The sequence below is a fragment of the Podarcis bocagei genome (assembly GCF_964188305.1).
Source record: "Podarcis bocagei genome assembly, chromosome: 12".
Lineage (NCBI taxonomy): Eukaryota > Metazoa > Chordata > Lepidosauria > Squamata > Lacertidae > Podarcis > Podarcis bocagei.
The window spans coordinates 34123713-34142767 of NC_138137.1; the positions used below are offsets into that span (position 1 = coordinate 34123713).

Genomic DNA, 19055 nt, shown 5'->3' on the forward strand with positions numbered 1-19055 from the left:
AAACCATTTTATAAAGTAAAAGCAGAAACAAGGCAGGTGTAGATTAAACTGTGCGGCGAGTGTGATGAGGCATTTGTTTTAGTTCAGTAGGCAACCTGGGCTTTACTTTCATTGAGTTCTGGAACTGCCCACAAAATAGCAGATCTTGCAAAAGTTATCTCTTTCTACACTGCACAAGATGGGGCCAGAAGGAGGAGCAACTTTCCCCCTTACATAGATAGCAGTACGTTTGCTGTAAGATGGTGGCCCCATGGTAGCACCCTGTTCTACCACAGACTCTCCCATTTCCTGGTGCTGACTAACCCTTTCTCTAGCTGATACAGGTGGCGTTGTGGTCTAAACCACTGGGCCTCTTGGTCAGAAGGTTGGTGGTTCGAATCCCCATGACAGGGTGAGCTTCCGTTGCTCTGTCCCAGCTCCTGCCAACCTAGCAGTTCGAAAGCACACCAGTGCAAGTAGATAAATAGGTACCGCTGTGGCAGGAAGGTAAATGGTGTTTCCATGCACTCTTGTTTCTGTCATGGTGTTCTGTTGCGCCAAAAGTGGTTTAGTCATGCTGGCCACATGACCCAGAAAGCTGTCTGTGGACAAACACCGGCTCCCTTGGCCTGAAAGCGAGATGAGCACCGCAACCCCATAGTTGCCTTTGACTGGACTTAACCATCCAGGGGTCCTTTACCTTTTACCTAGCTGCCTGAACACCTATGTGCAAGCACATACATGTGCTGGCTTCATTCTGCCCTGAAGATCCAGGGTGACTGGAGAACAAATGCCCTCTCGTTCCTATCTGATACCTGAGATTGAGCAGGCTGGACCAGGAAAGGATGTCGGGTTGCTTGTATTTATACCAAACTCAGCAAATCCAGAAGCTGCAGACATCCTGCCAATTTCAGGAGCCCCATTTGCATATCCTCATTTCCTCCCGTGCCTAAAGAAGGCTCCGAAGCTTAAGTGCACCCGGTCATTAGCTCCAAACCAAGCCCAGGTAGTTTTCAGTTCAGCCACAGTCCCTGACAATATGGTTGCTTTGATACATATGGCCTCATCAGCTCATGTTTGCCCTTTGAAGAGAGCAAGCATGCCAGCTCCAGGGGGCTAAGCCCTTTTGGGGGGCCCCTATATTTTGGGGGGAGGCTGCCCCCAATGTCGCTGCTCCAGTGGCCAGCTTCTCCTCCTTCTCCTGCCATGGAGGGGAATGAGGGTCGAAGCAACCCCCCACTGGTGGCGGCAGCAAGAGGAGGCAGAGGAGCAGCCATTGAAACTGTGCAACTGCTGCATTTGGCTCCGACCCCAGTTCCTCCCAATGTTTCCCCACCCTCCGCAATCGCCCTCACAAGCTGGTGCCTCTGGAAGACAGAGTCATATGAAGAAGTAAGGAATCCTTGGTTGATTGGCTAGGGTGCATCTCCTGGGTCTACAGCGCAATTGTTCAGTAAATAAAAACCCAGATGCAAGCACCATAAACTCTATTTACCCTAGAGTTATTCCAGAACTAATTTATCTCTCTCCTCCCCCTGTAAATAGACATCTTATGTAATTTACCTTGATATGTAAATAGAGGAGTTTCACCCTTGTGTTTCACCCTGTGCAAGGTTCATACAAGTTTTTGTGGTTTTAGATCCACCGTTCTGTTGTGTAAAATGAAGAAATGGCCATTTATCCCAGCTTTGCTATAGTGTTGTAGCGAAAGATGCTTGTTTAATGGGCAGCGAAGTTGTCTTTGGTAGATGGAATTCAGGTCACATCTCCCTGGCACCCTGGGGGCTGAAACCAGAGCAAGCAGGATGATTGAAAGAAAGAGCTTTGCAATTTGAATGTGACAGTAGTCCCGATTTGTACATATGCTTATGGTAAGTCAATACTTTTTAGAGGAAAAAACCAATGCCCTCGTTTTTTTGGATTTGGCTTGCAAGCAACCCCTTATGAGAGCTATGTTATTGTCTGAGTGGAATGAGGTCCAACCTAGATATGACATTAAATACGCCAATAGAAGTAGCTTTTCGTAGGTCTTTTTTCCTGTTAATAGCTACATTTGTGGGGAGGCACATTTTCCATCTTAACTTGAAACAGGACAGTTTCAATTTATGGCTTAAGAAGCTGTATTGTTTCAACAAACCATAGTTTAACAGTTTAGGGTTAGGCGGTAAAGCTAAACTATGGTTAATCAGAAATGTCTGCTCTCTTCCTCACAGCCTCCACAGAGGAGAGAAGGGGTGGTTGAAAGCCAGTGTCTCACTGTGGCTCATCCTCATAAAACTAAATCACAGTTTAGCGGTTCATGCAAAAGAGGACTCAGAATGGAAAGAAAATTTAAAATGCAATGAATCCAAAGATCATCTTTATATGGATTTAGAAGCTAGAAATAACAGCATGTGAAAGAGAAATATTGCAGTTGGAAGACCTGACAAAACAGTAGTCATTTGTTATGTTTTTCTGTTGAGTTTATATTCTCTCTCTTTAATTGTTATGTTCACACAGATGGGCCCTATGGACTTACCATAAATTCTGACAACGGCCAGAAGTTAGGGGATTATTTTACGTTTAACAAAGGGGAAGCAGTCCAGCTTTACTGCTCAGCAGATTCCAATCCACCAAATATTTTTTATTCATGGACCCAGAGGGCTGACAACTCCACGCGCCTCATTAAGTACGGAAGGTCCCTGGAAGTTGTATCTGAGAAGGTGACGCAGAAAACAGAAGAATACAGGTGCAGAGCTCTCAACAACAAGACTGGGAAGTGGAAAGAAACCCACATATTTGTGATTATGATGCCAAAAGGTAAGAATGAATGCTCGCATGTCAACCTACAAGGTTTGTACAAAACTTCCAAGCCACTGTCTGAAAACTCAGCCAGCCAATATCTTAGAGACAGAAAGGAAAGCGTCACCAAACTTGTTTAATCATAGTTCCCTATCACCAAAGGGGTCCTGAGAAGTGAAATTTTGTGGTTTCCGCAGAGGAGAGCATTGTAATTCAATAGGTACAAATGAGACCAAAGTTTATAGATGTGCCCTTTATGAAAGGTTCGGTATCTTTAGCACAAAAAACAACACTGATGCAGTGACTAATTTATGTTGTAGGATCAATCAATATAACTATATTTACTTACTAAAGAATGACATGAAAGGGAACCTATATAGGAAGAAATCAAGGGTGATCTCTGAAATTTTCCTCTTTTCTCCACTCCTTATCCAAACTAGTGTTGTTGGCCTTTAATACGCGTTCTGTTCCTGGCGTAGAGGTAAATGGTATGTTAGGTAATTCAGCTGTGAATGAAACATTTGAGCCAAAGTTGACAAGGAAACAGTAGAGCCAACATTGCTGTTATTCTACCTGCCCATGATGGCTGCAGTGTAACTACATTCCGGCCCTTGAACATCACAGTAGCTTAATGCAGTTATTAGTATACGCCTATCCAGATCACGAGGAGACTTAAGAGTTTCCCATTCATACTCCAGAAGCCTAAATATAGGCAGCATTGATAAATCAAGCAACCTCTTCTTTCGTACTATTTGGCACAGAATGGTCTAGGATAGGAGTGGGGGATTTGTGGCTCTCCCGGTGTTGTTGGACTCCAGCTCCCAGGATCTCTGTTCAAAGGCCATGCTAGCTAAGGCTGATGGGACCTGTAGCCCAACAATGTATGGAGAGCTGGAAGTTCCCCATTCTTGCACTAGGAGCACTCAATGAACCTTATTGATGTTTGGAGGATGTGGAACTTTTGTTGGAAGCCGCCCAGAGTAGCTGGGGAAACCCAGCCAGATGGGCGAGGTACAAATAATAAATTATTATTTTATTATTATTATTATTTATTATAACTTACTAGTATGTCAGAGAGAGACCAAATGAGATCCATGTAAGCTGCTCTTCTAGTGGGATATAAGCGGATAAATAAATAAGAATCAACAAGGCTACAATACTATGCACACTTACCTGGGAGGGAGGGAGTCCCATTGACTCCAAGGAGATTACTCCAAAGTTGACTCATATGGTGCGTTAAACAAGAAAACTGCTAAGGTAAATTCTTTCCTATCAGATTATAGCTGATCTGTATAGTTACAGAAATATTTTTTCTTTATTAATTAGTTAATAAATGTTTAAAATGCATTGTGTAAAATTGCACAAGTTCTGTCTCTTTCCCTGCCCCCCATTTTTATATAGAAAAAAAGATTTGTTAGAATGAGGATAACTCTTACATGCTGCCCTGTTATTAAGCATATATCTTTTTCACATTGCCATTACATTAATGTAAGCTCAAGTTATTCAGATATTGCCTTACAGGACATTTCACAAGCTTGTTTGGCTTTGACAACACAAAGACTTGAGTCTTTATGCTTAAGATAAATACGGTCAGCAGCTGCTTATTGTACAAAGGGATTTAATATAATCACAGATGAAAGTTCTGTGTTTTCAAACACACTGAAAGGAAAATAGGTTACAATTTTACAGTGAAACCTATTCAGGTTTTTTTAAATGACGCCTAGGAAAGAAAAACACAATCAAAGGTTTTGCGTTGCGTAAAATTACATATTTCCTATTCATGGAAGTAAAATAGGACTCAATTGAATAGGATAATAAAAGCACCAATATTACAGTTTATGGTAAGATCTGAAAAGCTAGCAAAATGCAGATCTGTACATTTTCTATTTTCTATTTACACTTTTAAGAATATATTGCCAATCATATCTTAGTTAACTCATACTATTTAAAAACTGAGCTCATATATACAATTACATAACATTGGGTTTGCTTCACATCAAACCAATATTTGCTGCTTATAAGTGCTATGAAAATAAAGAAGAAACCAGCAGGAACTTGTGGCAAGATAGCCAATCTAGTTTGTGTTAGAGAGATCTAACTGCGCTGGTTAGAGAGGATTTCACTGGGATTTTGCAGGGACCCCCTGATCTGTCTGTGGCCCCAATATGTAGCCCCCAGATCAGGATTATTCACCCTGTGCCTGACCAAACCAGATCCAGCCTTGGAACAAATCAGGGGGTGGGGCTAAGGATCTTTCTAAAAGGGTTTTTTAATTGAGGCAGGCATACCCAGGCCTGATGGCTCCTTAGGATCACTGGATCACCATGGAGATCTGCTGGATTGGACTTCGCCTGAGGAGACCATACTTAGCCATACATACCAGAGAGGAGGGATCTGTAGCGTGGTAACATCTGGAGGACAAAATGTTCCCCACCTTATAACACAAAGTAGGTGTCAGGGTTCGGTTCTGCCCCAGACCTCAAATCTAAGGTCTCCTCAGATGAGAAGCAAGGAGATTTGGAGAATCTCCCTGCTGCTAATGGTCCTGAGGAGCAATCAGATCTAGACTTTCCTGTCTCTGGACCAGAGGTTTCTACACCGGCTGCCTGAGTACCTGGCAGCTCTCAGATCCACTCCACCCCACCAGGGCCATAGGAGCAGAGGGGATGGTGAGCCAGACAGGAACTTCAGAGCGGTCACCAAAGGATGCTTTGATGTCAAGGATGCTTCCCAGCCAAAGGAATGTATATGGCAGGTAGTTGTTGTCAAATATAGCACATTCGCTTCTACAGCTCTGGACTCTATGGAGCAGTTGCAGCAACTGACGGCCACGTCCCCTCAACCAGTTTATTTCAGAATGAAGGTACATAATTTCAGAATGAAATTAATAAGCATATTTTGTCTAAGGATATAAATCACAATTAACAATGAGTTCTGTAATGTCTAACTCGTGACCTTCAGAGTTTTACAGTTATTCATAAATATAGGAAGCACGTAGGAATATATACCCCGTACCACGGTGGCTTGTGCTTCTGCTTAGAGAACTATTTAGAACTGTCAGTCTTATGACCGATCTCAAGTGCAACTTTCCTGAACTAAGGAATCGAAGCTCCATTTAGAAAATACTGAACAAGGAAACGTGTGGTGGGTTGTATATGCAAAATATTTAAAACATATGGAGTCACCAGGTCATCTGCAGAACTCTTGGGTGGATTCAGATTTCTGGGAGCCTGTTGATCACTGTATTAACTTTGCACATTACACCAGAAGAGTGGAAGAAGAAGACTGACTATCTGTGAGGGCCACTTTTCCCCAGTAATAGGCCAATGCTTCTCTCTGAACTAAAGCTCCCAAAGTAGACAGAAAGTTTAACTGTGTATGTCTTCCTCCTGGCTTCTCCCTTCCCAGTGCAGCCATTGGCAACTGCCAGTTTCAAAGGAAGAAGGGTGAGTTGGAGGCAGGGGAGAATGTTGCTTAACACTTTCCCTTCGGGGCTGTTTTCCTCTCAAAATTCACACACACACACACACACACACACACACACACCGATTTTCTTCTCTTCTGCATATGGAAGGGAAATCTATGGAGGAGTGGGAAGATGTGGATAGCCCTATGTATTTCCCCTGTGTGTGAAGGCAGTAGGAGGAATTTTGAGTGGCAAAATGGCCAGAGGGGCAAGGACCTTCTTCCAGGTGGCCCACACAACATGAGACCTTGAGATTTCTCCTGCAGTGAGATGAACTAAGGGGACACTTCCAGACTTTTGCTATTTTGGGGTGGGATTCAATCACATACCAGCAAATTCAGGTTAAATTAAAGTTGATTGGTAGCTCTTGTGCAACAAAACCCACTTCCCTCCCCCTCAAAAAAAGGAACTTTTATTTATTGTGATAAATAAATGATGGAGAATTGCACTAGAAAGTGTGGGGTGACCCTTGCTTTGAGGCAACATGACATAAACTCCCTGTAAACAATTTGGAATGAACACTCGATAAATAGCTGACGTCATCTAACCTCCCCACAAATTTTGGGCAAACGAATCAGGATGAATGCTCAATAAGCAGGTTGTCTGGATGCCACCACTGCCTTCACATCTAGAGCTCATGTGACCCTCCACAGGAGATATGCACAGGTTCCTCCATTCCTCATTATCCCTGAAGAATTGGGGGGGGGGGTCAGATGTGCAATTGCACATTAATTTTCTACAGCTTCTCCTGGAGTATGGCCACACTCAATCGGGATGCTGGCTACTCTGATTGTTGTAAAGTTTCTTGACCCTATTATCAGTGCCAAAAATGGAAGTCTTTTATCTATTCTAGGGTGTATCATTGTACCGTTACTAAGAGTAGTTGCTCAAATTCGTTTGCAGTTTTGCGAAGCCATGGCTACAGCTTATTTCCCTCTTATTTGCTCTTAGTGAGATATGGGATTATATATATTTAACTAAAGACAGACACTGTGAGAGACAAATATAACATGAGCTGGCACTCGGCAAAAGGCCGACTCATGTGCCTTGTTACAAAAGCTGTGCACATCATAAGATAGCACATAATATATTTGGGGTATGTACAGATATACATAAAAGGTTTTTGAAAGAAAGAAAGGAAGGAAGGAAGAAGAAAAGGGGGAGGGAGCAGATGCTGCAGTCTAAAACTGCATTCTTCATGTTGTTAACATTCATACTGAATCTAGCTCAGGGAAAACTGGTTCTGTGGTTATGCAGCAAAAACAAGAGGGCACTGCGCTGACTAGCCAGTATCTGTGACATCACAACCTCTCCTCCCCTTGGGTCCCCCAAGCAGACTATGACTCTCAGCATAACCTACATCACGGGACCATTACAAGAATAATATGGGGGTGGGATCAGCTCCTTGGAGAAAATACGGGATATAAATGTAGCACTTCACACAAAAATATGGCTAGAAGCAGAGAAACATAAGGAGTAAATGTCTGAAAACTGTCAATGTTGAATTGCTGGTAGGAATAACTATATTTAACAAAGCAAAAGTGGAAGTGACCTACATCCAAGACACACCCTTTATTCCTCTAATCTACGTATATATGTTTAACTTGATGACACATTTCACATTACCCCCCCCACACACACACAATAAAAACACTGATTTTGCAAAGATTTTTAAAAATGTCATGTGCCAGGGTTCTTCCCTGATTTCCCCCATGCACCAGTCCACAGTCTTTAGGGTGTGGCATCATTTCATATATCAAAAAAGCTAAAGGGAGATAATGAATCAGATGTGATGCTGAACATGTGCTCTGAGTTACAGTTCAATTTTTACTCGAAAATTCCTATGTCCACAGAAGTAACATTTGTCTCATCTCTGTGCCTCAATGTATTGTGGGTGATGTGGGTGTTGTTAACATGGTTTAATGCTATTTACCTGTCTCCTGGGAACTGTAATTCTGTGGGGTGGGGGGAAGGGCACATGTGAACAAAAATGCATATATTGAGGTAAAATGTGCATAAAAATGGACATATTGCTGAAAATGCATACAAAATGCATTATATTAGGAGAAATATAAATATAAGAGGAAATATGCTTTGGAAAAATGTGCTTATTAGGCAAGGTTGCATGCAAAATTGTGCACATGAATAGAAATTAGTACTAAAATGCTGGTCAATTTTCATGATGACTTCTTGAAATAAATTCAGAAACTGATGTGGAAATGTGGAAAACTAGGAATTTAAGATTGGACAAGTTAGAAACTGAAACGAGCAGATTCATCTGTCCCTAAGGAAATACATGTGAAGTGAGCATGATAAGAAATTAGGGTTGGCATACGTCCGGATTTTCCCAGACATATCCGGAATACCGCAGTCAGCAGCAGTGTCCGGGTGGAAATCGGGAAAATGTCTGAAATATGGCAACCTCTATAAGAAGTGGGCTAAAATTCTAGGAAGATGCTGATAAATATATAATTAATTTGGTCTCCTACCTGGTAAGTAGATTTCCTTGCATGAAGTAATATAATCAGTTTACCTACTTATCCAACTCCTCTAACTTAACAAAAAATACTTTTTAATTCTGAACTGCTAAACAGCTTCAGTGAAAATGTAAATGAAGCATAAAGCAAATCCTATCTGAAAGTATAATGTTTAGCTAAACTATGAACCGAAGTATCTAACAACTTCAAATATATAACTGGATTGAAGAAACCCACATTTTTTTCCTTAAACCCATCTTTTCTGTGTAACCCACAACACTCCCCAACTGTGCCAACAGCTGTTAGATATGAAAAGGAACAAATGAAGCAACATCAGCTGCATTGTTAGGTAAGCGTCACAAAGCTGTCATGGGTGCATTCATTTTGAAGGGTGCATCGCACTGCAACAGCCTGCAAGGCAGCTGGCAAACGTGGATCCAGATCACAGATAATCTGGGCTGGCTTTCTCCTAGGCCGATGGTTGATCCCAGTGCCAAAGCCAGGGAAGTTAGGAGGTTGGAGATTTGAAGGAGGGAGGTGCGCCCTCGACAAGACACTCTGGGGCAGTTCTAAGATGTTACTACGAATTTTCGCTTGTCATACAAGCGAAGCCACAACTGAAGTAATTAGAACGAGGTGTGAGTGCCCTCTAGCGGCCGCATGCAGCCACAGCAAGTGCAACCCATGAGGAACCGTTCCAACATTGAAAGGTGAAGAGATGTTTTAAAATAATGAAAGCAGAGCATAACAGGTTCATAGAAAATAGCCTAGGGCTGGCTATTTCCATTCCTGGCTTAACCCAGAACGAAAGCAAATCCAGTATCCATCTTGTGAATCGACACTACCAAAAAGGAAACTGTCTACAAATTATATTTCATCTAAAAATCCATTACATTTGATTCCACAGTTTGGGTCTCGTTACTGCTGACTGACAGTGGCAGCCTGATTATATGCAAATTAAGGCATATGCCTAAGTACATTTATCTGCACAGTATCAGGTTGCAGTGACGTCTAGTCTCTCCCCCCTTCATATTTCACCATGAATGCACTGCTTATTTAAAAATCTGAACCCCACTTTCCACCATGTAGGTGTCAAAGCAACTGACAACAATAAAACGTGCAATGTGCAAAAACATAAATTAAGCCTCTAAAATTTAAAAACTTCAACTACCGTATTTTTTGCTCTATAAGACTCACTTTTTCCCTCCTAAAAAGTAAGGGGAAATGTGTGTGCGTCTTATGGAGCGGATGCAGGCTGCGCAGCTATCCCAGAAGCCAGAACAGCAAGAGGGATTGCTGCTTTCACTGCGCAACGATCCCTCTTGCTGTTCTGGCTTCTGAGATTCAGAATATTTTTTTTCTTGTTTTCCTCCTCCAAAAACTAGGTGCGTCTTGTGGTCTGGTGCGTCTTATAGAGCGAAAAATACGGTATTTAAAATCCAAATGCACAAATAAGCTAAATAAATATCTCATAAATCCTTTGCTTCGGGGAAAACAGCAGAGAGAGAGAGAGCGCACAGCAGGAAGTGGGCAGCAAATTTGCTGCTGCACATTTTGAATGTGCAAATGCAACAGCCGAACGAAGAGTAGAATGAAGAAAGTCAAGGCTATGCAACTCTTACCAAAACTGATCTCAAAATAGCTGTGGTCCTTGGTGTAAGGTGTTTGTTGGTGTTCCCCAGAACAGCTTCACTCCACGCCAGTGGAGGCTAAACAAATTTGGTCAAATGGGACACTGCCTCACCAACCTCTCTGTCTTCAGCCAGTTCCCAGCCTGCCTACCTTTTTACATGCTGGGGGGTGACCTTGCCTTTCAGGTTCCTCCTCCTTAATGCCAGGGCTGCCATTGTAGAACTGCTCAGGGATATGGGGGGGGGGCAGGGGACTAGAATTAGTTGTCATTGGCTCTGGCTCCACCTCCAATTGGCAACTCCTCTCTGCCTTCTGCCTGGATGTGGCATTTGCCCATTCTTTTTTAAAATGTCTGTACAGGGGGAGAGAAAGAGTTAATAGGTAGACCAATAGAAAAGCCAGAGGCGGAGCCTACCTGTTTATAAAAGAGCTTAGCCCGAGGTTTGGATTGGTTGGTTTTAGTTGGATGGGAAAACAGTTGGCAGACAGTTGGAAATACAGTGGTACCTTGGGTTACAGACGCTTCAGGTTACATACGCTTCAGATTACAGACTCCGCTAACCCTGAAATAGTACCTCGGGTTAAGAACTTTGCTTCAGGATGAGAACAGAAATCGTGCTCGGGCAGCGTGGCGGCAGCAGCAGGAGGCTCCATTAGCTAAAGTAGTGCTTCAGGTTAAGATCAGTTTCAGGTTAAGAACGGACCTCCGGAACTAATTAAGTACTTAACCCGAGGTACCACTGTAGAGAGACAGTTAGTGCAGTTGGTTCTTGTGTGAGGGGAAATAGAAGAGTTAGAGACAGGATAAAATAAGACTAAGAAGGTAAAGCGTAACGTTTTGAATGCAGTTAAAGTATATTTTTGTTTGCAGTAAACTACACTCTTCTTTGTTAACTTAAGAACCTGACTGAGACTAAGTGATTTACCGGGATCTGGTTGGTGGCAGTGGATTAGTGGTGTACGGATCAATAGTCTGTGAGACAACCGGGGGCTCCGTATGAACGCCACACTGGTCAACCCCAATGGGCAGCAACCATCATGGCCCCGTGTACATGTTCACAGAACACATTTGTTCCTACTGTCATCACATTACCCACAAACTCTTGAACTTGATCCACACAGAAACCAGGCCAAATAAAGGACTAAAGTAATTTTCTGCTCTTCTCTGCAACTCAAGTAAAGTCAGAAGAAGAAACAATAAGTTTCAGGACCAGTTAAATCGTATTTAATAATTATTTTCCACTGGTGGCATGCAGACACTAGAATGGAAAAAGCAATCCCTGGGATATTTACACTATTTGAACCAGTGTTGATGCTTTAGCTCCAGAGCACTGCTATGTGCAATGTTTTGCATTATAGGCCTGGCCAGAATGATAAGTGCAAATCAAATATCAACTTCTGTTCTTCTCTGACGCAGGACTGGAGCAGCTGGCTCAAAGAGAAAAATATTTGTCTCCACTAGGAATAATATGTGGAATTTCCTTATTTTTGATAGTATCAATGTTCCTTCTAGCGTTATGGAAAAGATTCCAGCCTCATAAAGGTATGTTAAATTAACGCCGGAATAAATTCAAAGCTTCTGTAAACCATAACAAAAAGGGCTGATTGTTCTTTGTCTCTTTTTCAGTTCTACAGCAGAAGCTGCAGACCAGGTAGAAAACTTAATTATCATTTGTCTACACGAAGCTTTTAAAAGATGGGGGGGGGGACGGACACAGCATCTTTTTGCTGCCTACGATTCCGCGCTGAATTTGAAATAATTGTATTTCTGTTTAATGTTTCAGGCCTGAAGCAGATTACAGAAAAGCACAAACTATTTCAGGTAATATATGATATAAAGAGTTAAATGGAAATAGACCACTTTAGAAGCTTTCAAAAGAATCAAAGAGAGGAGGACAGCAAAACGACAAGTTAGATAATGATTAGGTTTCTAAGCCTTTTCTTAAAAGCAGTATCTTGCAAGGAAGGGGGAGCAAACTGCAGTGGGATAGCGCTACAATTGGGAGTTGGGGGTTACTTGCTGCTTTTCTCATCTAAATTGCACCATGAACCTCCTATTTTCGCCATAAAGGAAAACACTCATCTGGAATCCCCAATGTGGAGCCCATGGGCACCATGTTGCCCTTAGAACCCCATTTGGTGCCTGCCAAGGCCTTCCTGCCCCTCCCTCAGTGGAGGTGGATTGCCTGCTTTGAGCAGGGCTTGCTTGATTTTTAGCATCTGTGGTGTTGTTGTTGTTTTGTTAAGAGTGTGTGTAGGTGTTTTGCCTGTTTGGCGAGGATGAACTGGTAGGTATAGTCAACTCCTGCAGAGAGCAGAATTTAGCCTCCTGTTCTTTATCTGAGGAACAGAAAGTTTAATCCTGCTCCCAGTTATTACGATGTCAGATTATCGACAGGTGAGTGGTTACAACCACCTGCCAAAGTTGGCCCACAGGGGAAGATAAAGATGGGGTCCTCTAGGGTGCCAAAATGGCGCCCCACTTCTGCAAATCACACACTCTCATACTGAACCTGAGACTGAACCTGAGGTGGAACACAATTGTCCATAATTATTACTTTCTCTTTATTTACATATCGGCACTTTTAGGGCATGAAAACGCGCTAGATGATTTTGGAATATATGAATTTGTTGCCTTTCCTGACGCTGCAGGAATTTCAAGGGTAAGTGCTTATATCTCTGCATGGATATCTGAAAAGCCATTTTGCCGGCAGTATTACAAAACAGAAATAGCCCTTGGTTTAAAGGCTTCCAAAAACAGAAATATAGATATATTCATAAAGAAGGAAGGCGGTTCATTTTAGCAACTCTGAATCTGACTCTTGTGTTATGGTCTGTGTCCTCCATTGTTACTTCTTCATTCTGAGTGTGATAACTACTTCCCAAATCTTCTGAGCTTTTAGTGGCACTGAAAAGCTACACTATAAGGCCAGTCTGACATGGTGGTAGGAGTTTTGGACTAGGACTCCATAAATTCATGTTCAAATCCCCACAGAGCTATAAAGCTCACTGGCTGCCGTAGGGCCAGTTTCCCTCTCTCACCCTAGCCTGTTTCACAACAGGGTGGTGTGCATTTCTTGCGAAGATAAAACAGAGGAAGAAATAATACCGTATGTGCTGCCTTAAGATACTTGGAAGAAAGGGATGGTACCAATGAATGAAATAAATAGCCAAATGCTACAGAGTGCCTTAATGTGTATAGATGAAAACTCACCTTGCCCAAAAAATAAATGAACGGATGCCCACATCACACACAGGACCCTGTCTGTTTCCTTTGCTGTTTCTTCTTCATTCTACTTCCTCAATCTTAAGAACTTCAAGTCACACTGAGAAACTGCAGGTTCCCTAAATGTGCACAGACCAGAATTCATCCTGCTCAAAAAGGATGTTAGATCTGAGGCCAGTCTAGATCCAGGAACAGATTCGCCAGCTATTGAAAGGCCAATTCATGTCAACATGAAGCTGTGCCTTTGGTGTTATGAACCCAACTCCCTCCAACTAGAAGTCAGACAGGCATTGACCCTGTGGAGTTTCAAATGCCTAGTTAATATATTTCAGGATGCTATTTGCATTATAAATGCTTCTCTGAACATTTCTTTTCTCATGCTTAAATTTCTGAGATTTTAAATTTATGTCTTAAACATGGCATGTTGTATATTTTTGTCACCTTTTGCCACTTTGAGATCTAGATGGTGAAAAAATGGGATATGTATTTTATAAAGAAAGAAAGAAAGAAAGAAAGAAAGAAAGAAAGAAAGAAAGAAAGAAAGCCTGTCCTCCCCAGCTACAATCTATAGCCAGACAACACATTAAGCCAGGCTTCCTCAACCTCGGCCCTCCAGATGTTTAGAGACTACAATTCCCATCATCCCTGACCACTCGTCCTGCTAGCTAGGGATCATGGGAGTTGTAGGCCAAAAACATCTGGAGGGCCCAGGTTGAGGAAGCCTGCATTAAGCCAAACATTGGCTTAGCAGCTGCTGCACCACACTGTCCTGTGCTATAAGGGCCGGGGAGGAACAAAATGGGTACAAATTCCTCTCTAGGAGACCATAAACCATTGATTGGTTGACCCTCTTGTGCAAATAAGGCCTACATCTCACTGGCTCTGTTTTAGGCTTCCATGTTAGTTTTGCCTATCTTGCTCAGAGAAAAACATTATTTCCTCCTTTCAGGTGTCAAGTTGGTCAGTTTCTGTCTCTGATACTGCACAAGGCCAGGATTTTAATGGAACAGTTTATGAAGTTATTCGGCACATTCCTGAACAATATCAAGAACGTCAAGAGTAAGTTGCGCAAACCTAATTTGTCAACCAGGTTGCACAATGAGACTGCCTGGCAGGGGTGGACTTTAGTAATATGGTGCCCTGAACAAGGACAAAATTTGTCCCATCCCCCCCCCCCCAATATTTATTGTTTTCACAATAATTCCAATATTATAATAATGGTAATTTGTTAATCATGATTTGATTTTATATCAGTCAATCAATCTATTAAAAAACATATAGCCTGGCGTTTTAATGCCATTGGGTATTTCCAAGAAGGAAAATACAAAAATCAGAATAATTAAAACCATCAGAATTATAACAAAGTCTTGTGGTGCCTTAAAGACTAACAAATTTATTATGGCATATGCTTTAATGGGCTATAATCCATTTCATCAGACACAACTAACACAGACTCACTAAAATGGTTTCCATTCTGGGAATTGTTAAGAATTACAGTAAATAAAATTTAGCAGAAAATATGAAGAAACATCTGGATGACAGTGATTTTCATTCCAGAGAGCTCTCTCTTACATATATTTTACAAATGGTGGGTTTGGGTTTGGTTTTTTACCTCTCCAAACATTACTTCATCTGTGTCATGCTATAAGCTTACAGCACGGAGGACTTTATCACATTTATATTCTGTGTATGCATGACTTGAGTGTGCAACATTCTGTCCGCTACACCCCACCCTACTTAACAGTTTGCAATGCTTAAGGAAATGTTTGCAATGAGGATATCTTAAGACATCGCTTTGTGGTGTTTGTTTTGCTGCAACACACTGCCCCTCTGGAATTTGTTGGTATTGTTTATGGAATGAAGTTTAAAAGCTCTACACACAGTCTTCTCAACCAGGAACTGTGACTCAATATGAGTTTGATTTTTTTTCCCCTCCTAGAGGCACATGAAAAGAAAATGAAAGCATAGGGATGAAATCTGTTTTTGGAAATAGAAGAAGCAACAAATGCCACAGCATGGGAAAGGATCGACCTGTCGCTTCTAATGACAATGCCATCTCAAGTTTAATAAGCTTCTTTGCACATTTCTAATGTTATATATATATATTAGCCTTGTTTAAATTATATATTGCTTACAGCTGCTGATTACAATTTAGACTGTAAAAGTTACAAATCCAACAATGAAATGTCTAAGTGTTGGCTATTCCATTACTGTATTCTAAAATATTGGCTTGCTGCCATCTGTGCCCAATGAGAAGGATCTCTAATGCTTTTTTTGTTTTTGTTTTTTTTTAAAAAGGACACTAAGATGAATGTGCCCTTAAGATTTTACATCAGCCTGTACTGTAAATAACGATAAATAAGTATATGTTAGCAGCATGATAGGTGTTTGTTAGCAAATACCTGCTTTTTCTAAAGTCAGTGAACATTGCATTAAGTGAACATTGCAACTGAAATAATGTATAAAGTGATTCGCTGTGACTGCTATATTTCAAAACTGTAAATATGTATGTATGTGCGTATGTATATGTATTCAGTGATGGCTAGGGCCTCCTAAAGGAGAAGGTACTACAAATCCTTTGCATCCTAACCCTAAACCATTCTCAGCCATATCTTCCCTTCCATCTTGGAAACCCTACGTATTAGCCATGGAGAAACCTGGTTAGGAGAAGAAAGGTGATTTGCCCAAGGCTACAAACAGGGACAAAAGCAGGCATGACATTATTTATGTAACTACTAATCCATATTTTAGTATCTTTTTATAAAGTAAATAGCAGTTATAGCCCCCCCCCCCAGTACCCTCACATGGAAGGAAGAGACTTTAACTCTTTTTCTTCACCACAGTTCTGATCTGGGTCAAGGGGAGCATGCAGCTACTGTAGGAATAATCTGGAGTCTGTTTTGACCCTCGGTGCGATGCAGAGATGGGTTGTGAGTTCAAGCCCCCAAATAAATTCTACCCTTTGTTACTGTGCCTCTTCACCAAAAACATGATTTTGCAGAGACGAAAAAAAATCATTCCCCTATATGGTAACTACTGCAAAAACACTAGACAAATTAAAATTAAAAATATTAAGAAGTTTGTGCATCTCTGTTCTCTTCTGCCATGGCCGCAAGAAGGAATTTGGAAACTGTAGGAGTTCAATGACAGTTAAACTAAAATGGTAGCAGAAACTTCTTATCTGCCTCCTGCAGCCACACCAGAGTCCACACACCCAGAGAAGATATCTAAATGCAGCCAAAATGTGGTACTAATGAGAGAAAAACAATCACCCAAAACTTTATTATAGACAGAATCTGGATGGGTTTTGCTGAAAGCTTAATTAAAATTTGCAGTGACAATCAGATACTTTTGTGATGTTCAATATTGTTAAAGCACATGTTGAATTCAATATGTAACAAGTTTAATATGTTATGACGAATTTATGTAATAAATTTGATGAGATTTTGAATTTTAAAAAGGGATTCTTTTACTGCCTTGCTTGAAACTACACAGGTGGTTGCTTGGCACTCTAGTTAAAATAATCACAACTGCTTGGACCTCTTTGTTTTCTTTTCTGTGAACTGGATAACTTTCGTTGCTTTGGTTTTTCTTCATGTTATGTGCTCTGGTAGGATTGATACACTACTCCAGCATGCCAGTGTTAAAACAGAAAACCCTATAAGCTGCATGTAAGAGGCAACACGATAAAAGTTTATAAAATTATGCCTGGCATGGCATGGCATGAACACTCGAATTCATGGCCATCCAATGAAACTGAATGTTGGAAGATTCAGAACAGATATAAGAAAGTACTTCTTCACACAGCATATTGTTAAACTTTGGAACTTGCTCCCACAGGAGACAGCAATGTCCACCTACTTGGATGGCAGCTAACAGATTGAGGTTGAATCCTGACAAGACAGAAGTACTGTTTTGGGGGGACAAGAGGCGGGCAGGTGTGGAGGACTCCCTGGTCCTGAATGAGGTAATTTTGCCCCTGAAGGACCAGGTGCACAGCCTGGGAGTCATTCTGGACTCACAGCTGTCCATGGAGGCACAGTTCAATTCTGTGTCCAGGGTAGCTGCTTATCAGCTCTATCTGGTATGCTAGCTGAGACCCTACCTGCCTGCAAACTGTCTCGCCAGAGTGGTGCATGCTCTAGTTCAGTGTTTCCCAACCTTTTTTGGGCAAAGGCACACTTGTTTGATGAAAAAAATCTCGAGGCACACCACCATTACAGCCCCGTGACGTCAGCGCGCAGCGTCACGCCGGGAGGGATGCACGAAAGTGTAAGTTTCAATTTTTTTCCCTCCCCCTTGCCAGGGAACCTCCAAGCTTTGGGGGTGGGGGGGGAGGCAGCAAAGCGAGGGACTGAGGGACTCCTCCAACGACAAGGGTTGGGGAAGAAGAGAAAGGGCTATTCCGCTCCAGTCCTTTCTGAAGGAGCTGAGGGTGGGGGTCCTCCGGCGCCTTCGGCGAAACGGCGCCGGCCCAGAGCGCTTCTAGGAGGCTGCCTTTGTGTGCGACGTAAAGCCCTCTTTCCCTCCCTCCAGCCCCGTGTCACCTGTGGAAAAGGGGGCTGGATCCAGTGACGCAACTGTTAGGGAAGCCAGAGCAGGAAAGTGAGTGGGGGGCGGCGTCGCCGCTTTAACCCACGTTTCCTTTTTGAAAGAGAAACTTAAGACTAGATGACCTTTGGGACCCCTGCCAACTCTACAGTTCTATGGCCCTTTGTGGAGGGGGGGCAGCACCTGGAAAGACGGGCTAGGGGATAATTGGGGCGGCCGCCTTAGGCACACCAGAAGCGAAGCACGTCCTGAGCTACAAAAACAAACCCAATTCCTGCCTCGTTTTTTGCAGTTTCTGCAAAGCGAGGGAGTCTCCCCCGCCTCCATTCCTCGGTGCCTCCTCCTCCCCCTGCTCCCCACTACGGGTCTCCCCTGCACTTGGCCAGGCCGCCTCGCCCTCCTTCCTTTCCCAGAGCAGTGGCTCAGAGCGCCTCCTTGCACCGCAGGTACACTCCGTGGGGAGGGGAGGGAGCGGAAGCCCAGACCAGCCCCCAACCCGCTTAGTCCGACCCCTCAAACCTTCCCAAAATAAGAACTCTGCGTTCTACAACGTCACCCCCCAGCGGGGCCCCCTTTATTCCCGGTGAGAGGGGGGCGGCGGAGGGAAAAAGCTGCTTCCCAAACTTACCCGCCGCCATCTTGACTTCCCGCAATGAGCCTAAGCTCCCTGCCGTCGCTTCTCCGCCTCCTCTACTTTGCACAAGGCTTCAGGGTCGCCGGCCGATTCATCCATCGGCCGCTCTTTCAAGCCCACTCGGAGGAGGAATGAGTCGAAAGAGCCAGAGACGCAGCCGCAGTGGAAGCCCCGCCCCTCCCTTCCAGTCTCGGGGCGGGGCAGAGGCCACCAGGCTGGCAAGCAGAGCGTCGAGAGCGAGGAAGCTGATGCAACGCGGAGGCAGACCCCGGCTGGCGTGTGTTAGAGCAGTGTTTCCCAACCTTTTTT

The 19055-nt window shown here is 42.9% G+C and overlaps 1 protein-coding gene across 1 annotated transcript in view; it reads left to right on the top strand.

The window, feature by feature from the left end:
- HEPACAM2 (HEPACAM family member 2) overlaps nucleotides 1-17105 on the top strand; it is a 32135-nt gene extending 15030 nt beyond the window's left edge. The window contains 7 exon segments of the mRNA XM_081163090.1: nucleotides 2479-2778; nucleotides 11753-11878; nucleotides 11963-11987; nucleotides 12120-12157; nucleotides 12925-12998; nucleotides 14511-14620; nucleotides 15501-17105. Of these exon segments, the coding sequence (XP_081019216.1) occupies nucleotides 2479-2778; nucleotides 11753-11878; nucleotides 11963-11987; nucleotides 12120-12157; nucleotides 12925-12998; nucleotides 14511-14620; nucleotides 15501-15510 (683 nt within the window). The 3' untranslated portion in view covers nucleotides 15511-17105.
- The last annotated feature ends 1950 nt before the right edge of the window (nucleotides 17106-19055 follow it).